Raw genomic sequence first — 27,843 nt, 5'->3', positions numbered from 1 at the left:
TTCAGAGATGACATGGAGCCCTGGTGGTGATGAACCCGTAGCGTCTCCCCGATGGTAATTCGGCCAACAGGTGGGTGGAGTCAGCAGTAATTTTACCAGCTCTTCGCTTTGGCGATGAACAGGTATTTTAGGGTTGGTAGCTGGCGTGAGCAGAACAATCCCTGCGGGGCGTTCCTAGTGATGAGCGTATCGTGCTGTCCCACTTCAATATACTGGTAACTGAAGTCCCCAGGAATTTGAATGACTCAACCACAGACACAGCCTGACCATTCTTTTCCGCGGGTGGGAAGGTAGGGCGTTGTCAGCAGAAGTCCACCCTCACTTCCACCGTCTTGACAACATTAAGCTCCAAATTGTCACGAACACACCATGCAACAAGACGGTCTACCTTCCCTTTGATAGCAAATCACATCATTATTAGAAATGAGACAAACTACAGTTGTGTCATCCGAGAACCTCAGGATTTTGAAGGATCAACACACACAAAATGCTGGAGGAACTCAGCAGGCCAGGCAGCATCTGTGGGAAAAAAACGTACAGTGGACGTTCGGTCCGAAACGTCGACTGACCTGCTGAGTTCCTCCAGCGATTGTGTGTGTGTTGCTCGAATTTCCAGCGTCTGCAGATTTTCTCTTGTTTAGGAGTTTAAAGGATTTGTCCTTGGAGGTAGAGTCAGTGGTATAAAATGAGAACAGGGGGGATGAAAGAACACGGCCCTGGGGGGAGCCTGCGCTTATAGACCAGGGTTTCTCAACCTGACTTCCGCGAGAGGTCGGCAGGGGTTCCGCAAGAGATCGTGATTCGCGCAGCGTGCTTTGCTAGCGCTCGCAGCGGTGGGCAGCGACCAAGTAGCCCCGTTCGCAATCTCTCGGGCCAGTATTACAGTGATCATTCTCAGTTTTTGACGCGAGATACGGGAGGCCGTAGACAATTAGCGAGCGCTGTATCACACGGAGGGGAGGATGGCAGGCTGATGAGGAGAGTGAATTGCGTTTTTCGAGCATTGAAAGGACTCGGCCAATTTGGGCTGAATTACCTCTCCCAATGTCCCCTTACGCGCCGCCGACTGATTTCTGGGCGCGAACAAACTCTACCGCTGTAGTAGAGGGAAAAGTGGAGGGAAATTTTCATTCTAAAGAAAGGTTTTTTATGTGTAGTGACTCAGCTGCTGGCCTGCAGCTTTGCTGTTGTTGTAATCATTACAAAAGGTGGATTGTGTGGGTTAGGAGTGAATTGTGAAGTACTGTATTTGTATATTATGCGGTTTTCTCGTTTGGTTATCTATTATGCTGTTCTTTGTATGTATTTTACTTACCCTTATTCCATTGTGCCTAGCCTGCGGCAAACAATTTACAAATGCAACAATGGCTCCAGCAAAATTGAAATGTCACTTAAATACAAATCACAGCCATATGACACGTAAAAGTGCTGATTATCTTAAACGACTGTTGGAATCTCAAACAGTAAACTTTTCATTAAAATCAATTTACAAACTTATTTAAATTGCCTATCTTTAATAAAATCAAATCCCATTTTGGCTTAAGCCAGTTATTTAACAGAAACTTTGTTGTGTTTGCCTTATGAGTCCTTAAAATTTACACTCTCTCTTTGTCTACAATTTACTGATCACACTAATGTACCGTGAACTCTAGATGTAATCATTTTTACGCAGGGGTTCCCTGAGACCTGAAAGTTATTTCAAGGGTTCCTCCAGGGCAAAAAGGTTGAGAACGGCTGTTATAGACACTGGATTGAACAAGTAGGAGCCAAGCATTACATACTGCTTCCTACCTGTAAGGAAATTTGTAATCCACTGACAGACACTGTAGGGTATGGCTAGCTGGGTTAACTTGCTGTGGAGCAACTCTGAGCAGAGCTAAAGTTCACAAACAAGATCCTCACATTGGTGTTGGGGGAGTCTAAATGGTGAAGAATGTAATGAAGGCACAACTGCATTCCCAACTGAGCAGTTTTCTCTGTAAGCAAACTGTAGCGGGTCAAGAAGAGGACCAGTAATGGACTTAAGGAAGGCCAACATCAGACGTTCAAAGGTTTTCGTAACGACCGAAGTCAGAGCAACTGGCCTGTAATCATTAAGTCCAGTGACCTTGCCTTTCTTGGGAGCTGGAACAATTGTAGCAACTTTAAAGTAGTCCAGAACCCTGCATAATTGCAGGGAAGTGTTAAATATCTGAGTGAAGACAGATGCTAACTGATCTACGTGGTGCCTTAGAGTACCAGATGAGACACCATCAGGGCCTGCAGCTTTCCTGAAGTTCTGTATTCCAAATAGTCAGCTTCTTGCTTCACAGAAAGTATGAGGTGTGATGGGGAGGGGGAGGCTGAGTGGGACTGGGGTGAAGGCAGGGGGGTTGGTGACAGAGTGGTTGTGAAAGGGGCTTGGCATATTAGGATCAAAGGAAGTGAGAAGAGATGGAGATGGATACTGATGGTCCTTATCAAACCAGCAATGAAACAGAGAGAGCTGATCGGCCAAAGTAGGAGAGGGGGAGACATGGAAGCACCTCTGTCTGAAGTTGGTAAGACTTTGCAGAGAACTCCAGAACGCCTGGCTATTGTTGTTGAAGTCTCTCTCTAGCCAATTCTTGTCAGCGGCTTTCGCCACTCTCAGAACATTTTGCAAAGCTGTATTCCTCTCTGTTTCCAGCCATGTAGGCATGACCTTTTGCAGATTTGAGAGTCCACCATTCTTTGGTAAACCATGGCTTGTCATTGTTATACCTCACAATGATCTGTTTAGGAAGACACACACCTTCTCAGAAGGACGTATATGATGCTACAGAGCCAGTGTGTTTATCTACACTACGACACCAACCTTCAACAGCCTTCCAATCCATGGAGCCTGAGCAGTCTCTCAGCCCCCCAACAGCCCGTGGAGTCCATCACCGTCTGATGGTCCTAGTTGGTTCAAACTGTTCCCGTTTTTGTTTATAGCTGGAAACAGCTGAACATGGCATGGTCAGGGTTGCCAAGGGGTGCCCAGGGAAAATGGAAGAATGCCCCTTTAATGTTGGTGTAGAACTGGTCCAAAGTCTGTTCTCACGTGTAGGGCAACTAGTCATCGGTCATGTTACAATGGTTAAAGTCCCCCATAATAAGATGTCCATGAAGACATCAGTGAGCTGGCGTGCACACTCTCCAAGTACTTGTCTGACCCTGCCTCCTTACGAGGGCTGACTCTCTGCAGAGGACATTTCAGGTCTGCTGCCGATACAGACCGTGGCTGCTCAGCTCAGCAAGGAGCAGATTTTGTGGCTGGCGCTGTGTTGCCTGGAAGTTGTTCAGAGCATCAGGGAGGGAGGTGCCACTGGTACAGCCGACAGTGTTTCCTTGTGTGGTCAGTAATGCCCTTGATGCCCAGCCACATACACCAGTGATTGCTGATTTATTTGTGCGTAGGTGGCCTTTGCCCTCTTGATGCCTAAGGTGAGGTTTCTCCTATCTATGCTGAGAGTTATTCTGTCTCCAGACTTCAAAGCAGCATTCTGGGGCTTTCAGTAGGGAGCACACCTCTGCTTTCAACCACGACTTCTGGTTCTTGGAGCTGTCTACACACCTACTGATGTAGTCTTACACCATAGAGGGAGGCCATTCAGCCCACTGTTTCATGCCAGCTCCCGGAGCAACCCCATCAATCCCACTGCCTCACCTATTCACCTCTCTCACATTGCACTCAACTCCACCTTGATTTTCCTGCCATCCACGAGGGATCATTGTTAGTGGCCAATTAACCTAGCAACCCACATGTCTGTGGGATGTGAGAGGAACCTGGAGGGCCCCAAGGAAACCCACGTGGTCACAGCTGTACAGCACAAAGACGGCCCCTTCAGCCCACAATGCACCAAACACAATGCCAAATGAAACTGGCTCCCTTCTGCCTGCACTTGATTGATTTCCCTCCATTCCCTGCACATCCGATAGAAAAGCCTTTTAAATGCCACTCTCTGCTTCCACCCCTACCCCTGCTTTCCAAGCACCAACTGTTTTGTGTAAAACAAAAAAAAATACCTGCACATCTCCTTTAAATTTTCTCCCTCTCACCTTCAATGCACATGCTCTAGTATTTAATATCTCTATCCTGGATAGAAGACTCTGACTGTCCACTCAGTCTATGCCTCTCGCCTCTCTATCAGCTCTTCCCTCAGCCTCTGATGCTCCAGAGAAAACCTAACTTCTCCCTGGAGCTCATACTCTCTAATCCAGGCAGCATCCTGGTAAACCTCTTCTGCACCCTCTCCAAAGCCTACACTTCCATCCTGTAAGGGAACGACCAGAATTGCGCACAGTGGTCCAAGCACAGCCTAAAATGTTTTGTATATGTAGTCGCAAAGTGACTTGTTTACTATTGTACTCAGCACTCTGAGCAAAGAAAGCAAACATGGTATATGGCTTCTCCACCCCCCTTTACCGATTCCACACAGACAGTGCCGGAGGTCGGAATCGAACCCGTGATCCAGCAGCTGTACCTGCTGTGCTCTCCCCTGAGGAAAACCACAGCTCCACCATTGATGTAAATCATTATTATGAGGAAAACATTGAAATTAGATGGAAACTGTGGTGACATACAGGATGATAATACAGCATTTGTTTAAAATCTTTCTGGTCAGCACATTTTAATATTTCCCTGAACAGATCTGCATTTGATGGCTGTGAACAGTTTTTGTCAACTCATTTCCTGGAGGAAGAAGCAGGTATAGCACAATCCTCTGTAACTCTTTCCCCTCCTCTCCCTCGTTGGTTTCCAACTCTGCACTTCCAATGGTGTCAGGTGTTGCTGGATCATTTGCGTTATTCCGTCTGTGTGGTGTGTACTTGAGTTCAGGCTAGGATCTAGATATCTTCAGCAACTCAGTCAATTTGGACGGGCCAAATAAGAGCAGGCCAGTGACACATATGGTAGAGCCACTGCCTCACAACATCGGAAATCTGGGTTCAATCCTGACCTCCGGCATTCTTCCTTGATGATCTGATTTCTGCCCAAGTCCAAAGGCAGCGGGGGTTGGTGGGTTAACTTTCTGCTGTAGATTGCCCCCAGTGTGTATGTGAATCTGTGTGGGGATGGGGGAGATGGGATGAGAAAGTGGGGAAGGTAAAAAAAAAGTGGAACAGTATAAATGGTTAGCATGGATACTGGGCCAAAGTGCCTGTCTTTGTGCTGTGACTCTATGTGGAGAGAAATGGACAACTTCAGAGGAAAGGAAATAAAACAGGGAAAGATGGAGGTTGTGGCAAGGTTAAAGGGGGAAGAAATTAAGATTCCCCCCCCCCCCCGTGAATAGTGTGATTAATTGATTCAAGTCTCAGGAAAATAATAGCAGTATTTGGGGTTAGAGCTCTCACAGAGAGATTACTTTAACTCTGCTCGCTGCAGGGTGTAAAACCAGCATTGAACAAGATCCCCACAACTTCCCTGAGGTCGAGATAGGGTAAAATTTCCCTCCCTCCCACCCAAGTGACAAACATGTCCAATGAAAAGCTGGGCAAAAGATGCCTCTTTCATTTAAATGATGCTCTCAGGTTTCAGAGGAATAAAGCACCAGCAGAATGTAAGGCACAAAAAGGCCTTTTGTGCGCGTGCACTTGGATGTGTGTCGGACACGCCTGTGGGAGTGTTATTATACCTGGGACGTTAGAGCGAAGTGTGCAACTACTTTAAAGAACAGACAACTCTCCTCACCCTAGATAGGAGGCAGTTCATGCATGATCCGGCATCAACATCCCAACTGTGGGACAGTTCCAGGCAGAGCAGTGTTGAGAAGGGAAGCTCATCTTGGACCAGAAGGTCTGCTGACCTCTCGGTAGCAATCAAACAACGTGAGTATCTCTTAAGTTTGCCTGTTAAACAGTGGAAAATATTTACCCTGTAAACATATTTGATGTAGCTTGGAAGTGGCCAGTTTTCAGAGTTGCAATGGAAACATTTGTTCTCGTGCACATTGTGATTCAACCTCACCTAAAATCTTTCCAGATTAGTCCTGCATCCGCTAAGAATCTCCCAGATTCCAGCAGCAACAACAACAAAAAATAAATCCATTGAAGAAAAATGTTAAATTTATTCTCTGTTGTGCTGTTTTCTTCAATAGTTCTAAACGTTGTAGATGGTATGGAAATGAACGTGGCACACTGGCAATATGATGGGACCTCCAGACGTGCAGGTCGCTAGGTTACCTGGTCACTGTAAATTGTCCCCAAGTTTGTAGGTGAGGGGCAGAAAGACGGAGGGGGTGGAGTTGATGGGAAAGTAGGGAGAATAATGGGATTTGTATAGGATTAGTGTCACCTAGTTTTCAGTGGTCAGTGGAGGCACAATGTGTGAATATGCTTTCTGATTCTCTGGCTGGCAGAGCACCAACAGGTCAGCAGTGACCGACAGAAACTGGAAAAAAACACAGAAAAGGCTGGAAGCACTCAGCAGGTCAGGCAGCATCCGTGGAAGGCTGAGTGTTTCCAACATTTTCTGTTTTTAAACAGTTTCTGTGGTAGGTGTTGCGTACAGTTGATTAATCTTCTCAAAGAATGGAACGATCAACCATAACAAACTGCATTTATATGGCACTTTTCAGCACAGTAAAGTGTCTGGGAAGGGGAAATGGATTGGGCAAGTTCCTTGGGCAGGAAAGGGCAACACGACTGAACATGCTAAGTGTACAATGGAGTGACATTTTCTTTGATTAAATCTGTGGTTGTTAGTCACAGGCTAGATGGCCCAAGTTGGCTTTTCATTGGTGAAAGCACTCTCGGGTTCATGTTCGAGTCTCTGTCGGGCACAAAGTCTAAGCTGGCACCTAGTATGTAATATGGAGAGAGTGATGCTCTGTTACATGGAACATACTCTCAGTGGCCACTCTATTAGATACACCAGCTCATTAATGTAAGTATCTAATCAACCAATCATGTGGCAGCAAATCAATGCATAAGAGTACACTGATAAGAGGTTCATTTGTAGTTTGGACCAAACATCAGAACGAGGAAAAAATGTGATCAAAGTGACTTTGATCATGGAATGATTGTTGGTGCTAGACTGGGTGGTTTGAGTATCTCAGAAACTGCTGGCCTCCTGTGATTTTCATGCACAACAGTCTCTAGAATTTACGGAAAATGGTGCGAGAAAACAGAAGAAACACCCAGAGAGCGGCTGTTCTGTGGGCATTAATGAGCGAGGTCAGGTAAGAGTGGCCAGTCTGATTTAAGATGACAGGAAGGTGACAGTAATTTAAATAACCAGGCAGTACATCAGTGGTGTGCAGAAGAGCATCTCTGATTGCACAAATCATTGAACCTTGAAGTGGATGGGCTACAGCAGCAGAAGACTACAAACATACACTTAGTGGCTACTTTACAGGAGGTACCTAATAACATGGAACAATTCGAATTAGGAACAGGTCCTGCAGCCCTTGACATCGGAATTAAACTAATTTTTTTCTGCACGTTCTCTGTATATTTATATGTCTATATAAATTCCAGTGTCATATCTCCTTCTACCACTACCCCGGCAGCCCATTCCAGGCACCCATCACTCTCTGTGTGTAAAAAAAACTTACCCCATTCATCTTTCTTAAACTTTTGCCCTCTCACCATATGTCCATGTCATCTCACCCTTAACAGCTCTACTTTGCAAAAAAGGTTCTTCCCGTGACCTCTCAGCTGCTCATCCTCATTACAGCAAGATAAACACATCGATGCTGGGAAAAACTGAAGCATTATGTGTGAGTGGAGGGTTAGCTTGATCTTAGAGAAGGCCAAAGGGTCAGCACCACATTGTGGGCCGAATGGCCTGTACTGTGCTGTACGTTCCATACCTTAAACACCATACAGTGTGGACACTGGGGGCACTTACGATGACCCCTCGTACTCAGCTGCCTCAGTGTCTTGTGGCTTTACCATTCTTTCTCTCTCACCCACCATGCATGCGGCCCGACGTCCTGTAGATGAAGCTTTGTGTTAATTCCCCGTGCAGTACCTGAAGAACAGATTGCTCTTTAGACACAGGATCAGTTTCTTGGTTTTGCGTCAGTTTAGCACCCTGTAAAAACGTCAAACAACATCCTCATTACGTTTAGTTAATCGGATGTTAGTGGACAGGGCTTCATTCGATTTACAGCACAATTACGGTGACGTGCTGAAACAATGACCTTCTCTCCACAAGGACACAGTATCTTCCCGCAGAGAGTAGTGAAGCTGGAACACTGCTCTGCAGAGCGGTGGAGGCTTGGTACTGGTGATGTTTAAAGAGGAGGCCGATATTTTAACTGTTCGGGGACAAACTCGTGTCGAAGTCTCACACAGAGGAGTAGGCTCCTCAAGTGCGGCCAAACTTCCCGAATATTGATTGGCACCTGATTAGTTCCAAGGGTTTAGATGGGGCAGAGTTTGTTAAGTGTGTCCAGGATGGATTCCTGTCACAGTATGTGGACAGGCCGACTAGAGGGAATGCCATACTAGATCTAGTACTCGGTAATGAACCGGGTCAGGTCACAGATCTCTCAGTGGGTGAGCATCTGGGGGACAGTGACCACCGCTCCCTGGCCTTTATAATTATCATGGAAAAGGATAGAATCAGAGAGGACAGGAAAATTTTTAATTGGGGAAGGGCAATTTATGAGGCTATAAGGCTAGAACTTGCGGGTGTGAATTGGGATGATGTTTTTGCAGGGAAATGTACTATGGACATGTGGTCGATGTTTAGAGATCTCTTGCAGGATGTTAGGGATAAATTTGTCCCAGTGAGGAAGGTAAAGAATGGTAGGGTGAAGGAACCATGGGTGACAAGTGAGGTGGAAAATCTAGTCAGGTGGAAGAAGGCAGCATACATGAGGTTTACGAAGCAAGGATCAGATGGGTCTATTGAGGAAAATAGGGAAGCAAGAAAGGAGCTTAAGAAGGGGCTGAGAAGAGCAAAAAGGGGGCATGAGAAGGCCTTGGCGAGTAGGGTAAAGGAAAACTGCAAGGCATTCTTCAATTATGTGAAGAAAAAAAGGATGACAGGAGTGAAGGTAGGACCGATTAGAGATAAAGGTGGGAAGATGTGCCTGGAGGCTGTGGAAGTGAACGAGGTCCTCAATGAATACTTCTCTTCGGAATTCACCAATGAGAGGGAACTTGATGATGGTGAGGACAATATGAGTGAAGTTAATGTTCTGGAGCATGTTGATATTAAGGGAGAGGAGATGTTGGAGTTGTTAAAATACATTAGGACAGATAAGTCCCCAGGACCTGATGGAATATTCCCCAGGCTGGTCCACAAGGCAAGGGAAGAGATTGCTGAGCCTCTGGCTAGGATCTTTATGTCCTCGTTTTGTCCACGGGAATGGTACCGGAGGATTGGAGGGAGGGGAATGTTGTTCCCTTGTTCAAAAAAGGTAGTAGGGATAGTCCGGGTAATTATAGACCAGTGAGCCTTACGTCTGTGGTGGAAAAGCTGTTGGAAAAGATTCTTAGAGATAGGATCTATGGGCATTTAGAGAATCATGGTCTGATCAGGGACAGTCAGCATGGCTTTGTGAAGGGCAGATCGTGTCTAACAAGCCTGATAGAGTTCTTTGAGGAGGTGACCAGGCGTATAGATGAGGGTAGTGCAGTGGATGTGATCTATATAGATTTCAGTAAGGTATTTGACAAGGTTCCACACAGTAGGCTTATTCAGAAAGTCAGAAGCCATGGGATCCAGGGAAGTTTGGCCAGGTGGATTCAGAATTGGCTTGCCTGCAGAAGGCAGAGGGTGGTGGTGGAGGGAATACATTCAGATTGGAGGATTGTGACTAGTGGTGTCCCACAAGGATCTGTTCTGGGACCTCTACTTTTCGTGATTTTTATTAACGACCTGGATGTCGGGGTAGAAGGGGGTGGGTTGGCAAGTTTGCAGATGACACAAAGGTTGGTGGTATTGTAGATAGTGTAGAGGATTGTTGAAGATTGCAGAGAGACATTGATAGGATGCAGAAGTGGGCTGAGAAGTGGCAGATGGAGTTCAACCCAGAGAAGTGTGAGGTGGTACACTTTGGAAGGACAAACTCCAAGGCAGAGTACAAAGTAAATGGCAGGATACTTGGTAGTGTGGAGAAGCAGAGGGATCTGGGAGTACATGTCCACAGATCCCTGAAAGTTGCCTCACAGGTGGATAGGGTAGTTAAGAAGGCTTATGGGGTGTTAGCTTTCATAAGTCGAGGGATAGAGTTTAAGAGTCACGATGTAATGATGCAGCTTGATAAAACTCCGATTAGGCCACACTTGGAGTACTGTGTCCAGTTCTGGTCGCCTCACTATAGGAAGGATGTGGAAGCATTGGAAAGGGTACAGAGGAGATTTACCAGGATGCTGCCTGGTTTAGAGAGTATGCATTATGATCAGAGATTAAGGGAGCTAGGGCTTTACTGTTTGGAGAGAAGGAGGATGAGAGGAGACATGATAGAGGTGTACAAGATAATAAGAGGAATAGATAGAGTGGATAGCCAGCACCTCTTCCCCAGGGGACCACTGCTCAATACAAGAGGACATGACTTTAAGGTAAGGGGTGGGAAGTTCAAAGGGTTATTAGAGGAAGGTTTTTTACTCAGAGAGTGGTTGGTGCGTGGAATGCACTGCCTGAGTCAGTGGTGGAGGCAGATACACTCGTGAAGTTTAAGAGACTACTAGACAGGTATATGGAGGATTTTAAGGTGGGGAGGTTATATGGGAGATAAGGTTTGAGGGTCGGCACAACATTGTGGGCCGAAGGGCCTGTACTGTGATGTACTATTCTATGTTCTATGTCCTTAACTCCACCGTGCTCGATTCAATACTCCCTGTGGCAGGGATTTTGTTTTACACATCTTGGCTTTAAGTGACTCTGGTAAATATAGATAGGGTAGGGTGCCGGGAAAACTTTTCCCCAAAACAGACGCAAACAAAGCATGGGGAGTTAGGTGTAGGATTAGGAAAGAGATTTAGAGGTCACCTGAGGGGTCCCTTTCTCACCTGGAGGGTGGTGAGTACCTGGAATGCACTACATGACAGAGTGGTGAAAGCTGGGTCACTGACACCATTTAAGTCAAGTTAGGTCAAGTTCATTGTCATTTCGACCATAAGCTGCTGGTACAGTACACAGTAAAAATGAAACAACGTTCCTCCAGGACCATGGTGCTACATGAAACAACACAAAACTACACTAGACTAAGTGAGACAGCACAAGGCTACACTAGACTACATAAAACAACATAAAAACTACACTAGACTACAAACCTGCACAGGACTACATAAAGTGCACAAGACAGTGCAGGGCAGTACAATAATTAATAAACAAGACAATAGGCACAGTAGAGGACAAATTACAATATAATAATAAATGATGTAGATGTCAGTCTAGACTCTGAGTATTGAGGAGTCTGATGGCTTGGGGGAAGAAACTGTCTGGTTGTGAGAGCCCAAATGCTTCAGGTACCTTTCTCCAGTTACAAGTCTCCAGAGGAAAAACACTTGAACCTCGTAGGCATATAGGGCAATGGACCAAGTGCTGGGCAATGGTTAGTATGGATGTAGTGGGCTGGATGGACTGTTTCCGTGCTGTATATCTCAATGACTGTACGAAACTATGTCCCCTTGTTTGATACCTCTGCAGTGCCGTAAACCACTCACCATGTCCCCTTGTTTGATACCTCTGCAGTGCCGTAAACCACTCACCATGTCCCCTTGTTTGATACCTCTGTAGTGGCGTAAACCACTCGTTTGATACCTTTGTCCCCTTGTTTGATACCTCTGCAGTACAGCAAACCACTCACCATTTACCCTGCCATGCTATTAGGAATCGTGCTGGATATTCCCTTTGGCTTTTCCTTCCTGCTGGCAAAAGTTCACTGTACGAGAGAGAGTGCCGTCCTGCTGTAGCTCTGTGAGGAGTACCTGAACGTCACTGTGCCGCCGTTCAGAATGACGAGCCTGACACGGCCGACCAAGAACAGCACAGAACAGGCCCTTCAGCCCAATCCGTCAAGCTGAACAAGATGACTGTCCACTTTCAGAGGGACACCAGAAGCTGGAAGCTGGGGCCAAAAGCAAACTGCTGGAAGAACTCAGCACTAGATAACTACCCACCTCCCCTCTGCACTCTCAGTCCTGGTGCAGGGTTCCAACCCGAAACATTGACCATCGCTCTGCCTCTGCAGATACTGCCCGATCTGCTGAGTTATTTTCAGCTCCCGATTCACGATATACATTAGCGATCTGGAAAAGAGGACTGAGTGTAGTGTATCTATGTTTGCCGATGACACTAAATTGAGTGAAAAAGCAAATTGTGCAGAGGATACAGAGAGTCTGCAGAGAGATATAGATAGGTTAAGTGAGTGGGCAAGGGTCTGGCAGATGGAGTACAATGTTGGTAAACGCGAGGTCATCCACTTTGGAAGGAAAATTGAAAGAGCAGATCATAATTTAAATGGTAAAAAATTGCAGCACGCTGCTGTGCAGAGGGACTTGGGAATGCTTGTGCATGAATTGCAAAAGGTTGGTTTGCAGGTGCAGCAGGCTGTCAAGAAGGCAAATGGAACGTTGGCCTTCATTGCTAGAGGGATTGAATTTAAGAGCAGGGAGGTTATGCTGCAACTGTATAGGGCGCTGATGGGGCCGCATCTGGAGTACTGTGTGCAGTTCTGGTCTCCTTACTTGAAGAAGGATATACTGGCTTTGGAGGCAGTGCAGAGGAGTTCACCAGGTTGATTCCAGAGATGAAGGGGTTAGAATATGACAAGAGATTGAGTCGCCTGGGACTGTACTCGCTGGAATTCAGAAGGATGAGAGAAGATCTTATAGAAACATATAAAATTATGAAAGGGATAGATAAGATAGAGGCAGGAAAGTTGTTTCCACTCATAGGTGAGACTAGAACTAGTGGACGTAGCCTCAAGGTTCAGGGGATTAAATTTAGGACAGAGATAAGGAGGAACTGCTTTTCCCAGACAGTGATGAATCTGTGGAATTCTCTGCCCAATGAAGCAGTGGGCATTACCTCAGTAAATATATTTAAGACAAGGTTGGATAGGTTTTAGCAGCCTCTCTCCATTTAGATAATAATCCACCGTTAGGTTCCTCTCATCAAAGTGTGTGGCTCCACACTTCCCCACATTAAATTCCATTTGCCAGGTTTTCAGCCAATCACTCAATCTGTATCCCATTGCAGAATCACAATGCCCTCATCACAACATGCTCTTCCACCCACTTTCCTATCATCTGCAAACTTGGAATCCTTACATTCATCATCATCTCCAGATCACTAATATCAAGTGCACCTTGCCGGGGAGTACTGAGGAAGAGAAGAAACCCATTGTTCAAGTTCCAGGACGTGGCAGAAGAGGTTGATAGCATGGTGAAGGAGGTACGTATGTGGGATGCTTGCCAACGGCAACCAGATATGGCACAACTCTCTAAATCATTGGTTAGCCATGGCTGAAGCTCAGGTCATGACACTATAGGAAGGATGTGAGTGCACTGGAAAGGGTACAGAGGAGATTCACTGGGATATTGCCTGGGATGGGACATTTCAGACAGAGATGTTTAGCTCATGGTTGAGGTATACAAAATTATGAAGGGCATATATAGGGGAAATAACAGGACATTCTTCCCTGTCGTAGAGGAGTATAAAATTCCTTAAGAGGCAGGAGGATGATGTAATGTGGAGCACTGCTTGAGGGAGTGGTGAAGGCAGAGACTCAGCAATCAAGAACGATCTCGATGAGGAGTTGAGTCACCAAAGCATAGGAGGCTACAGACCAAGTGCTGGTAATTGGGAGATGTTGAAGTTGGTTACATGGCAGTCACTGTGCCTGGCTGGCCACTGGTGTAGTGACATTCACACTGGACTTCAAGGCGAATGGGCCCGGGTTCGAATCCGGCCGGGTCCTGGCACGCTTTCCATCCGTCCATCCGCACCTAGCTAGCAAGGTTGCCGCCCAATGCGCGGAGAAGGACAACAACAGTGCACACAGGGAGGGCTGAAGGGCCTGGTAATTGTGCTCTGTGACCCTGTAAATCTATGTCTCTGTGATGGAAACAGAGAGGGAGCGGAAAAAGCACATCTTTGGACAGTTGCCAAACTCTCCTTAATGCATGCATTTCCATGCAAAATGTGGAGCTGATTTGCCTGCCTCTGCATGAGGTTCTGACCAGTGGCTCCCCATTTCATTTGATTAGCAAAAATCCTTTACATCACTGTGCCCATTGTATCAGACCAGAACAAACTCAGCAGTCTGCGCCATTTGCCTGGCCCACTGTCTGCATTCAGCTGAAAGCACCTGTGTGCACGTCGGGACAGTGAAGCTCTAGCCCGAGTCTTATGTAGTCTGAGCTGTCCCGGGAGTGTGCAGGTAGACCCTGGGGTAACAGGTGAGGGTTGCCAAATCCGACTGAAGGAATTGCTCTCATTTTTAATTAAGTCAATTGCTCCACATGGTAAGGGTTCATGTGACATTTGCCCACAGTTGGGAAATGTCAACAGAAGTCCTCTTAGTTTCCAAAACACTGCATGGCCTCGGGCATCTTCATGTGTACAACAAATTCAAGTATAGCATAGCTCGGAGGTATCTGCCCACCTTCATTTCTTGCCTTTTGCATGCACCCAGTTTTAGTTACTCCAGTGCTGTTATCTTAATTTGCCTTATGCCCTGCTAAATCTTCCTATCTCTTTTAAAATGTATTGCTTTGATCATCTTTCTAATCACTTGTCCTAATACAAAGCTCAAATAGATTTGGTCTGAATGTTTTCCTGCAAAGCCTCCCAGTCCATTTTCTTGGTTAAATATTGCAAAATCGTTTCTAAAACCTAAGTCACATAAATAAACCACAAGCAACCGCGAAGGAATGGGAAGAGCAAAGTGCTTAAGGAACTGAGGGCAATATACAGTGGCGGGACTTTTTTAAGAGATCACCATTGGAGGAGCACAGAGATCTCACAGGGAAATCAGCCTGGGGAGTTCCCGAGGTAGGGTGGGGCAAGAACATAGGTGGAATAGAAGAGAACAATTTTAATATTGTGGCTGTGGTTAACAAGCATTCATTGTAGGTCAGTTTGGGAACAGGGATAGCACTTTTGATGAGGCCAGTGTATGGGAAGTGGGAAGGCAGCCAGGTAGACAATCCGGGGAACAATGGAGAGTTTGATCAGACAGTAAGCTGAGCAACATCAGGGAATGGTGATCTAATGGCATTGGAAGTCTCGGTGATGGAGAAGGCCTCGGGTTGGAAATTCAGCCTAGATGAGACCAAGGTTGCAGACAGTCTGGAATGGCTGCAGGAGGTGGGCAAGGAGGAGGATGGAATCTGGGAGTAGGGAATTAAGTTCGAGGTGCAGGCCAAAGATCTTGGGTGCAGGAGATAACAGGCAGAGGAAAGATTATGGAATTGTTCTGCTGTAGAAAGGGATCACTCAGTCCATTGTCAACACCAGCTTCAGAGTAACAGGCATCTTGTCACTGTCCTTTACCCTGTCTTTTCTTTAGACACCGAAGAACACAAACGTTACAGATTGGGGGATGAATGGTGGGTGGATGGAAAAGGTGAGCAATTCCTTCCTGAGTGGTTGTTTTGTGAATTTCTAGCTCCAGCATGGCTGAGGAGAAGCAGTGTGACTTGGAGTGTGTCATCTGCTTCAGCATTTACAACAATGTCTTCAGAACCCCCAAGCAGCTGGCCTGCGGTCACACCTTCTGCCTCGAGTGCCTGGCCCGAATGAACATGAAGTCACAGGTGGCGGAGAACATTCAGTGCCCCATCTGTCGCAAGCTGACCACCGTGCCCAAGGAGGGCCTGCCTAAACTGGGTAATGACTCCACGGTCCTGTCCTGCTTACCCGAGACCATGCAGAGGATCCAGAGCATTCACTTCAACCGGGGCAAAGGCCGGCTCTTCGTGAAGAAGGGGCTGGGGTCCCAGAAAAAGGCGGTGAAGGAGAAAATCTTTGTCAGCTCAGTGAGCCAGAGCCTGGATGTGGGTCACCCCTCGGAACCAATCAGTCCAAGGCAGCACAGGGGGTGCTGGAGGTGTTGCCTTCAACACAAGTTCTACCTGGGCGCTATCTTTGTAATCACAGCAACTCTGAGTGTCCTCATCGGTTCCATTTGGATGTTCGTGGTCCATTAGCAGCAAAACACCTGCATGTACAATACACTGGCAGCAGTGATTAATGGCATCAAATCAAGCAGAACCAGAACTTGGGTGCACTGTAAAGGACTTTCACACTGACATTAATTAGCTTAGCTTCCCGTTTTATGTAACATCAAAATGCAAGCCTATATCTAGTTATACCTATGAAGCTCCCTCAACATGCCTTTTAAAATGGAAGCTGACATGTTCCTAGTTGCTCTTGTGGGCTGACCTCACCCAGAGTGATTCCTACACTTTTTTCCCTAGATATTTAAATTATTCTTCTTGTGTAAGAATAACTCTTACTTTGCAAGAGTATGATATTTTCTCACAGGATATAGAACCAATGGGGATTAATGCCCTATATATACACTCAGCACAATAAGTACCAACGTGAATTAGGTTCAACATAAAGAAATATCCAACACGAACTATGCTCCTGCACAGAGTGAAATAGGGCAACACGATAGCATAGTGGATAGCACAACACTTTACAGTGCTGGCCACCTGGGTTCAATTCCCGCCGCTGCCTGCACGTCCTCCCCGTGACTGCGTGGGTTTCCTCCGGGTGCTCCAGTTTCCTCCCACAGTCCAAAGACATATCGGTTGGTAGGTTAATCGGACATTGTAAATTGTGCTGTGATTAGGCTAGGGTTAAACTGGAGATTGATAGGCGGCACAGCTCGAAGGGCAGAAGGGCCTATTCCACGCTGGATCTCAATAACCTAATTAACTAAAGTGGAGTTCAATACTAAATAATGCCCAATGAGGTGTTTTCAAACTAAAGTTCTGCCTTAGTTCCAAGACTCTCCAACCTAAGGTGATATGGTGTCCAACAGAATGGGTGTAACTTCAGTAATGTCTAACATAAAATGCAATGGTGTCAAAGATACAAATTTATTCCTCATAATGTTGGGCCCAATACGAATATCATCAAGTGCCATCCAGTTTACAGTACAGTTCAACATAATGCTGATTCCAACTTAGAACAACCAGTCCACCATTGAACACAAACTCTTTCCCAATATAAACCAATACTCAGCACAGGAAAGCATTGCCATCTGACAATGTACTTCCCACATAAGCTATCTCCAAAATGAACTACTGTCCAGTACAGGCATAATTAATATTTTTATTGTCCGAAATAAGAACACAAGAATGGGAGCAGGTGCAGGCCAATCAGCCCCTCGAACCTGCTCCAGCATTCAACCAAGTCCTGATTTATCTTCAATCTCCACACCAGTTCCTTGCACCTTCCACAGATCCATGTCAGAATACCCCAACTCTAGTGATTGCTGATTTGAATTACCCTCGGTGATTGAGTCTTCACTATGCTACAGGCTAGGTTCACCCCTCTCTGGGTGCAGAAATCTCTTAGTTACACAGCACAGGAACAGGCCCTTTGGCCTAACTCATCCATGCCACCCTCGATGTGCACATAAACTAGTCCCAATTACCCGTATCCCTCTAGAGTTTCCCCTCATACCCATGTATACCCATCCAGATGTATTTTTGTACCTGTCTCAACCAATTCCTCTGGCATACTATTCAATACACCCACCACCTTCTGGGAGAAAAGGTTGCCTCATGTTGCTAATAAATTTCTCCCCTCTCGCGTTAAACCTATGCCCTCTAGTTCTTCATTTCCCAACCTAGAGAGAAATTCTATCCACATCCAGCCTACCTATACCCCTCAAGATGTATATGCCTCTATAGAATCACCCTTCATTCTCTTATACTCCAAGCAACAAAGTCCTAAACCTACTCAACCTCTCTCTATTAACCTAGTCCCTGGAATCCTGACAACATCATCGTGAACCTTTCCTGGTCCTCAGTGGCCTTTTTCACATTCTGAGACTGCCACTGCTGGTTCTGCATTCTTCATCCAGGGAAGCAGCTTGCAACCAGCTTGTCAAGCTCTATAACTTTCATGAGATCTTCTATCATTCTCGATATTTTCTATACCTCAGAGAAAACAGGTCTATTTGTCCTAAACTTTACATCCCTGAGATCAGCCTAATGAATTTTCCCTGTACTCTCTGGGCAAGTATGTCCTTTCTAGAGAAGGAGACCAAAACTATGCACAGTACAATGGGTGTGATCTTACCAGAGCCCTTATGTGGTTACACCTAAGACATCTTCAACCTTGTCTCAAATATTCCAATAGTAAAGGCCAACATATCACTTCCCTTCCTAATCTCTTTTCTTTCAGTGACTTGTATACAAGGATTCCTGGGTCTTTTTGAACATCAGTACCGCCCAGTTTACCACCACCTAAAGAATAACCGAACTGGACCAAACTGGATATCTTCATGTTTACCCCATTGTACAGTTACATAGATAATGTAATGCTTGTGCATTAGTCAAACTAAGAACATCGGATAATTGTTAGTCTCTAAAATGAATTATTGTATAATATAATACAATCATGACTATGTTACTGTTAACATATATTATTGCTGAATTGTTTTCTGGTGTCAGTGTGGACCATCATCATTTACACTATGAATTATTGTTGATCATGACTTATTGTCCAAAGAAAATTATTATTCAAAAATATTTCATCTGATTTGAGCAGTTTTTTGTCATACTCTCTGTTCGAGGCCACCTTATATGAACTGCTTTCTGGGTTATAAACATGGGATTCTGCACGTGCTAAAAATCTATTCGAAGGCCCAATGTCTCCGCGAGTCAGCGTCCGAATCTGAGTCCAAATGCGGCTCTGCTAGAGGCCAAAGAATACGGACTATCCTGGGATTAGAGGACTGTGTGGGGTGGGGGGGGGGAGGGTTGGGAGAACAGGGCTTGTTTTGCTGTGGTTCTTGTTTTCCGCGTTGTGCTGTGTTTCTGTGTTGTTCTGCTGAGTGTAGTGCATATGCTACTTTGACGCCAGAATGTTAAGGCTGATTTATACTTGTGCATCAAATGTACGCTGTAGGTATGGCGTAGTGGCGCACCCTACGCTGTACTCTACGTGAACCCTACACCGTAGCCTAACGCGCACCTCTCCCAAAATGTAACTACGCGTCGCGGCGACGCAGACCACAAACAACTGTGATTGCAACACACATCAAAGTTGCTGGTGAACACAGCAGGCCAAGCAGCATCTATAGGAAACGTCGACTGCGCCTCTTCCTATAGATGCTGCTTGGCCTGCTGCGTTCACCAGCAACTTTGATGTGTGTTGCTTGAATTTCCAGCATCTGCAGAATTCCTGTTGTTTGCGTTTAAAAACAACTGTGATTGGTCTGCTTGGTAGCATCGCATTTCCTCCTGCGCTGCAATAGCTTCCCATTGGGTGACTGAAGGGCAGGGAAGGAACTCTGGCTGCAATGTTTTCCATAAAGCTTTACAGACCTCCGAAATTATGGAGGGCCCTATGCTTGACACTAGTTTGTAGCTAGCTGCTACAGCCTCTTGACTTCCACCTGAAGCTAAAACTCAAATGGTGATTGCCAGTCTCTGAGTATACTGTGCATACACTGATGCAATATTAATGGCTGGAGACGACGAACCAAATCATCAAATCTACCTGCCGACATCCAAAAATATTTGAAATGCATTTCCTCGTCCACGTCTCTCAGTGGCCAGACAAGCACAGAAAATTCACCTTCCTTCAGTTTCAGTCGCCATTGTTTGAAGTTTGAGTTTTTCCGCGTTGATTTTCAACACGAAGAAACTCAGCAGTGGCATAGAAACCCCACCGCCAACTAACGTTTTGACGGTGAATTGCAGAGCGATGCAGACACACCAACGCACAAGTATAAATGCTCACAACGGCGTAGCCCACTTGCGTAGGCTGCGGCGTAAGCTCGCATGCACAAGTATAAATCAGCCTTTACTTTAGAAACACTTGCGGGGCTGCCCCAGCACATCCTTAGATCAGAATCGGGTTTAACCTCGCCGGCATTTGTCGTCTTTGCAGCTGCAGTGCAATGCAATACATAGTAATAGAGAAGAAAAGGTGAATTACAGTAGGTATGTATATATATTAAAGTAGTTAAATTAAATTAGTGAAAAAATAAGAATAAAAAGTAGTGAGGTAGCGTTCATGGGTTCAATGTCCATTCAGAAATCGGATGGCAGAGGAGAAGAAGCTGTTTCTGAATCGTTGAGTGCGTGCCTTCAGTGACCTCCTCCCTGATGGTAGCAATGAGAAGAGCGCATGTCTTGGGTGGTGAGGGCCCTTGATGATGGATGCTGCCTTTTTTGAGGCATTGCTCCTTGAAGATGTCCTGGATGTCCGTGTTGGTTGTTGACACAAATGCTGTATTTCACTGTATGTTTCGGTGTACATGTGACAAATATAATCCCAATCTGAATCTGTACAAGCAGCAGATTTTGACTTTGAAAATTCAGTCAGAATTTTGACGCATATTCTCTTTCTGATTCCCCTCCCCTCACCTCTTTATACTGGCTATTAGCTATCTACCAGACGGCACAGTAACATACAGTGATCAGGGTTCAATTCCCGTTGGTCTGTAAGAAGTTTGATTGTTCCTCCTGTGACCATGAGGGTTTCCTCTGGTTTCCTCCTTCATTCCAAAGATGTACAGGTTAGGGTTAGTCAGCATTTCATTTCCCGTCACTGTCTAGAAGAAGTTTGATGGCTCCTCCCGTGACCATAAGGGGTCCTTCTGGGTCTTCTGGTTTCTTCCCATATTCCAAAGACGTACAGGTTAGGGTCAGTGGGCACGCTATGCTGGTGCCAGAAGTGTGGTGACATCTGCGGACTGCCCCCAGCACATCCTCGGACTGTGTTAGTCATCCATGCAAGCAAAGCATTTCACTGCGTGTTTCGATTTTTATGTCACAAATAAAACTAAGCTTTATCTTTCCCCTCATGGCCTTAAAGTCCAAAGGAAGGGTCTCGACCCGAAACGTCGGCTGTCTATTCCCCCTCCCCATAAATACTGCCTGACCCAGCGAGTTCCGCCATCAGATTGTTTCTTCTTGCTCTGAATTACAGCGCCTGCCGTCTTTTGTGTCTCCATCCCAGGGACCAATCTGATGAGCCTTGCTGCATTCCCTCCTTGCAAGTTCATCTTCCATAGGCAGAGGGAGACCAGATCTGGACAAAACATTCTGGATATTAGGACTCTGTATAACTATAGGAAGATGTATCTACTCTTACCTCATTAAACAGGCATTTGCCTCCCTATTTATTTACTGTGCCTGCATAATTACTTTCAAAGAATGGAATGCAAGACCACACACTTTAATTTTCTGACCATTTAATATATTCCACATTTCTTTTTTATCTGTCAATGTGTATGATCTCATTTTTTCTGCACTATATTCTACCTGTTACACCTTTGCCCATGCACTTGCCCTGTCCATATCCCCTGCTGCCCACATGGTTTATCAGCTTTGATTCACTTGAGGAGATTTTTCTTGAACACCACATCCAAATCACTGAAATTAATGGGATTAGTTCAATGGAGTATGGTTAAACGGGGTGAGGGAAAATGTTAACTACCTAATATAATGTTGGTCAAGATCAGAAGTGTTTCAAGTTCAATAAGTTGAGTGTCAATAATCTCTGAGGATCTATTAAGGGACCAACGCAGCTACAAAGAAGGTACGACAGCAACTATATTTCATTAGGAGTTTGAGATTTGGTATGTCAGCATAGACACTGATAAATGTCTAAAGGCGTACTGTGGAGAGCATTCTAACTGGCTGCACCACCGGCTGGTATGGGGGGTGGGGGGAACGGACTACTGTACAGAATCAAAAGAATCTGGAGGAAGATGTGAGCTAAGTCAGCTCTATCACGAGCGCTAGCCTCTATAGTATCCAGGACATCTTCAAGGAGCAATGTCTCAGGAAGGCGGTGTCCATCATTAAGGGCCCCCATCACCCAGGACATGCTCTCTTCTCGTTGCTACCATCAGGAAGGAGGTACTTGAAGACACACACTCAACAATTCAGAAGCAGCTTTTTCCCCTCTGTCATACAATTCTGAATGGACACTGAACCCATGAACACTACCTCACTACTTTTTTATTTTTATTTTTGCACCACTTATTTAACAATTAAATATATTTATTTACTGTAATTCACATTTTTTCTCTATTATTATCTATTGCATTGTACTGCAAATACAACAAATTTCATGACATATACCGGTGTTAATAAACCTAGTTGTGAATCCTGATTCTGAAATTGCAATTAGGGAGTTGTGTGTGTATATATATATATGTATATATTGTGACAAGAATACACATAGATAAGATGTTAGCTGTCCTGTGTGATCAGCAGTTGGTCTGCCACCTGTCTTCAAGAGAGAGATAAGGAACACAATGAAACAGCATCTGGAGATGTGTAATGAAGGGACGGGAGAGAGAGCTGTCTGGAGCGGCTCCCCCTTTGAACCCTGAACTGTTTGAAGTGATGGACAGGCGATACCCCAGCAGGGGGATAAAAAGGGACAGGTTCGCTAAGGCAGGACACACACGACACCCGAGGTAACGAGACCCTGGAAGCGGTGCGCCTCTCACGAGTCGGTGGGAAGTATTGGACAACGCACAGGGTGGAAAGGTACAATCAGCGGGAACCCGGTGTGTGTCCACCCTCGCTTGGGTGCCGGGTTCACTGCAGAGGATCGACCACATCTGGAGGAGGGGTCACAGTCGGTGACCTCAGGTGACATCACCAAGGACCCGCCCGAAAGCTGCTTGTGAGCAATTATCGCCGGTCTGTGAGTGGAAGCCGTTTCTGAATGATCAGTCATTCTCTCTCTCCCTCCCCCCACGTTGTCCATCGCCATGGCAACGATTACTGCGAACTGAACTAAATTGGACTGAACTTTTGTGTCACTTTGTACTTTGGTCATTTACCCCTAGACAACGATAGAGCTCGATTGATGCTGTTATCTTGATTCTGTGCACATGTGTGTTTATCATTGCTGAACTGTTGCATTTATTATCCTTTTGATTACTGTGTTGCTTGTTTCTTTAATAAAACTTACTTAGTTCTAGTAATCCAGACTCCAACTGAGTGATCCATTTCTGCTGGTTTGGCAACCCAGTTACAGGGTACGTAACAATATATATATAGGAAGGAAGATCAGAAGGGATGTTGAGATAGCATTCATTAACTTTACGGATCAAACAGATAATATTTCACTGTATCTCAGTATATCTGGCAATAATAAACCAATTCCAAATCAGTTTTACCTCCCTCCTTGTTGATTCCATTTTAAACTTTCAATCTGTCAACTCGATGGTCTGAATGGCTGAATTCTGCTCCTATGTCTTATGGTCACAACTGTTCAAGAATCTCTAGGATTTTGGAAGATGACAGCTCACAAAGAAAGCGCCTCTGCTTTCTTAGAAGTTTGCATAGAATCGATATGTCACCAAAAATTTTGAGAAACTTTTATAGAAGCACAGTGGAGGGTATCGTAACTGGTTGCATCATGGCCTGGTATGGAAATGCCAATGTCCAGGAAAGGGAAAGACTACAGAAAGTGGTGGATACAGCCCAGTGCATCACAGATAAAGTCCTCCCCACCGTTGAGTACATTTACATGGAGTGTTCCCACAATAAAACAGCATCCATCATCAAAGGCTCCCACCGTCCAGGCAATGCTCTCTTCCCACTGCTACAATTGGGAAGGAGGTACAACCCTTGGGTCCCACACCACCAAGTTCAGGAACAGTTATGACCCTAGAACCATCAGACTCCTGACTGGACACGGATAACTTCACTCATCACGTCTCTGAACTGATTATATGACCTACAAACTCACATACTCAACTATTAATTCATTTATTTGCACAGTTTGTCTTCTTTTGCACAATGGTTACCTGTTAGACTTTGTTTATGTATAGTTTTTCATAATTTCCATAGTAATATTTATTTTTTCTGTAAATACTTCCAAGGAAACATATCTTAAGGTATTACACGGCGATGAATGCATAATTTGATAATAAATTTACTTGGAACTTTGCACATTTACTATCACCGTTTTCAGAATCCAGAAATTCAGGTCCTGGGAATTTAATGGCTTTCCGTTCCATTAATTCCTCCAATATTGTTTCTTCTCTAATGTTTCATTTTTTGCATTCCTTGCTCAGTTTCCGTTGTTCACTATTTCTGTGTTTTCCTCTGATAGACAGATCAAATATTTAGGCAACACACATAAAAATTGCTGGTGAACGCAGTAAGCCAGGCAGCATCTATAGGAAGAGGTACAGTTGACGTTTCAGGCTGAGACCCTTTGTCAGGACACAGTCAACGTTTCAGGCTGAGACCCTTCGATCAAATATTTATTTGATTTTTCTGCCATTTCCTTATGCCCACTTTAATTTCTTGTTTCAGTTTAACTGTTGCTTTTTACATAGAAACTCTTACACTCTTTTTTTCTTTGTTCTTCACTTGCCTCCCCTTGTATTCTATTCCCCTGATCCTTAACAATATCATCAAAGATGCCTGCTACCCAGTCTGTTCTCTTATCCCTCTTCTATTCTCTGGGAGAAGTTACAGGAGCTGGAAAGCCTGGACAACCAGTGTCTCAGGAGAAGCTTCTTCCCTGCTGGTATCTCCCTGTGACTGTGTGGGTTCCCTCCTGGTGCTCCAGTTTCCTCCTGCATTCCAAAGCCTTATGAGTTAGGGTTAGGAAGTTGTGGGCATGCGACATTAGCGCTGGCAGTACAGCAACATTTGCGGGCTGCCCCCAGCACATCCTCGAGGCACTTCACTCAATGCTTTCATGTTCCAATCTACATATGACAAATAAGTCAAATCTAAACTTTTTATCAGACTTCTGAAACCTATTTCACATCTCTCCCTGGTGATGCTGCCACGTTCTCAGACCCTCAATTCGACCTCTTCTGTTCTTGTCACTTTAACATTTTGTTTTGGCACAGCCTCGGTCTGCTCTGCACATTCCATTGTTTTTTTTTGCACTTGCTGCTGTATTGATCATCGTACTTAGTACCACCCATACTGTTTACTCAGGGAACCGCATGAGAGCCATTAATTTCATCACACCCTGGTATATATGATAGTAAACTCATCTGAATCTCAATCTGTTGCATAGCATCTGAATTCTTTGCTGAATTTTGAAAATCTGATGATCCTCAGGCTTACTTGGACCTTTTGACAACTTCATCCCTTTTCTTATGATCTAATATGAAGTTTAATTTTTCTCATTAGCCAAGGCCACCCTTCTTCTTAGAAACGTTTCAGTCCATAATAAACCAAACAGATGCATAGAAACCTCAAAGGTGCAAAAGAGATCAACTCAGATTAAAACTCCCAACCAAGATGTGAGGAGACCAGGAGAAAAGTTGCTTCATCATTATGTCTTATGTCGTACTTCATGAGCGATCATGCTCTCATGACCGTGATTGTTCTTGGCAAATTTTTCTACAGAAGTGGTTTGCCATTGCCTTCTTCTGGACAGTGTCTTTACAAGACAGGTGACTGTGGCCATTATCAATAATCTTCAGAGATTGTCTGCCTGGTGTCAGTGGTCACATAACCAGGACTTGTGATATGAACCAGTTCATCCACCACCTGCTCCCATGACTTTGTGACCCTGATTGGGGGGGGGCTAAGCAGGTGCTACACCTTGCCCAAAAGTGACCTGCAGGACGAGCGCCTTACACCTCCTTCGTTAGAGACGTATCTCGACTCCAACACCCCAGAAAAGTAGCAGAGACATTAAAAAACAATTTATTCATCAATCTCAACAAATAATTGCCATAGTTTATTGGAATCAAACCTTCTAGCGAGGGTAAGCATTCAGTTTGCCTGGGGGAAGTGGCTGGTCAGGCGACATACAGTATGTAAGCACTAGGCAGGTGAAGCAGAGTATGGCCCTGGGTTCTGTGTGGGATAGTGAGTATTAATCCACACTGTGGATTACATTCACACCTATCTATGCCTGTAAAATCAGCAGATTTAGATTAAAACACAGATACACTCTGGCCCGGGCTTCCATTTCAGTGGTGTGGTGCTGGGGTTGCAACTAGTACATGTTACGAGAATACACATAAAATTAAGATGTTTGCTGGCCTGGGCTAGCATCAGTGGCATCAGCAGTTGGTCTGCCACCTGCCCTCAGGGGAAGGAGAGATAAGGAACAATGGAGCAGCGTCTGGAGATGTGTAATGAAGGGATGTGGGAGGGAGAGCTGTCTGGAGCGGCTCCCCCCTTTGAACCCTGAACTGTTTGAAGTGATGGACAGGCGATACCCCAGCAGGGGGATAAAAAGGGACAGGTTCGCTAAGACAGACACGCACGCCACCCGAGGTAACGAGACCCTGGAAGCGGTGCGCCTCTCACGAGTGATGAGAAGTACCGGACAACGCACAGGGTGGAAAGGTACGATCAGCGGGAACCCGGTGTGTGTCCGCCCTTGCCTGGGTGCCGGGTTCACTGCAGAGGATCGACCGCATCTGGAGGAGGGGTCACAGTCGGTGACCTCAGGTGACATCACCAAGGACCCGCCCAAATGCTGTTTGTGAGCCATCCCGCTGGTCTGTGAGTGAAGCTGTTCTGAATGATCAGTTGTTCCTATTCTATCTCTGTCTCTCTTCCCCCACCTTGTCCATCGCCATGGCAACGATTACTGCGAACTGAACTACAAACTGGACTGAACTTTGAGTCATTTTGAAATTGGTCATTTAACCCCTAGACAACGATAGAGCTTGATTGATGCTGTTATCTTAATTCTGTGCACATGTGTGGTTATCATTGTTGAACTGTTGCATTTATTATCCTTTCGATTACTGTGTTGCTTGTTTCTTTAATAAAACTTTCTTAGTTCTAGTACTCCAGACTCCAACTGAGTGATCCATTTCTGCTGGTTTGGCAACCCAGTTACGGGGTACGTAACATACACAAGTTATGTAAACAGATGAAAGCACCAAATCAATGTACCATAGAAAACATCCTATCCAGTGCATCGTGGCTTGGTACAGAAACTGCTCTGCCCATGATCGCAGGAAACTGCAGAGTTGTGGGTGCACTTCAGACTATACAGAAACCAGCCTCCCCTCCACGGACCCTACCTACACTTCTCATTGACTCTGTCAGGCATCTGCCATAATCCAAGATCCCACCCTCCCGGGGCATTCCCTCTTCTGCCCCCCCCCCCCATCAGACAGAAGATATTATCGCCTGAAAGCACATACCACTGGGCTCAAGGATAACGTCTACCCCACTGTTGTATGACTACTGAATCCTTCACTAGTATTATAAAATAGACTCTTGACCTCACGATCTAGCATGTGTGACCTTGCCCCTTACTGTCTGACTGTAATGCATCTTTTTCTGTATTATAACACTTTATTCTACATTATGTTATTGTTTTGTATCAAAGCACCACTGTACTGATTTGATCTGTATGAACAATTCACTCTACTACATGTGACAAGAATAATCCAATTTACTAATTTACCGCTCTACACAATAGCTGTTAGATTTGCTGATGACACAAATAAGAAAGATATTATGTGAGAGGAGAACATCAGGAGGAAATGAAGGGATATAGATATATGGATAATCACCTTCCCTGTCCACTCCTTCCTTCCATCCTCCACACTCCTCCCACCCCACCCCGCACTTCAGGAGCATCACTCTTTGAGCAAACCTGCTCCAGTGACGACCCCCGGCAGGTTTTCTTTGACTGTGTACCTGCTCCCGCAGAGACGGCTGTGTCCGGGCTCACTCCTCAAGCCGAGGCAGCAGCACTGATGTCCC

General features: G+C 45.3%; 1 protein-coding gene and 1 long non-coding RNA gene across 4 annotated transcripts; one reads left to right on the top strand and one right to left on the bottom strand.

Annotated features, from left to right (window-relative positions):
- On the top strand, positions 1-17,061 carry LOC134359670 (RING finger protein 225-like). 2 transcript variants are annotated; one of them, XM_063073171.1, is made up of 3 exons: positions 1-70; positions 13,258-13,363; positions 15,582-17,061. In XM_063073171.1, the coding sequence occupies exon 3, from the start codon at positions 15,589-15,591 to the stop codon at positions 16,120-16,122; it is 534 nt and encodes a 177-aa protein (XP_062929241.1). In that variant the 5' UTR covers positions 1-70; positions 13,258-13,363; positions 15,582-15,588; the 3' UTR covers positions 16,123-17,061. The 2 variants fall into 2 exon arrangements, with proteins under 2 accessions (XP_062929241.1, XP_062929242.1); XM_063073172.1 differs by lacking the exons at positions 1-70; positions 13,258-13,363 and adding an exon at positions 5,815-5,835.
- Positions 4,932-27,843, bottom strand: LOC134359671 (uncharacterized). Of its 2 annotated transcripts, none has more exons than XR_010021167.1 (3): positions 27,778-27,843; positions 5,699-5,856; positions 4,932-5,069 (listed from the first exon to the last, which is right to left on the bottom strand). It is a non-coding gene; the product is annotated as an uncharacterized LOC134359671 (long non-coding RNA). The 2 variants fall into 2 exon arrangements; XR_010021168.1 differs by lacking the exon at positions 27,778-27,843 and adding an exon at positions 7,821-7,958.

The sequence above is a fragment of the Mobula hypostoma genome, chromosome 21 (genome assembly GCF_963921235.1).
Source record: "Mobula hypostoma chromosome 21, sMobHyp1.1, whole genome shotgun sequence".
NCBI lineage: Eukaryota > Metazoa > Chordata > Chondrichthyes > Myliobatiformes > Myliobatidae > Mobula > Mobula hypostoma.
This window is presented reverse-complemented; position numbering and strand designations above follow the sequence as displayed.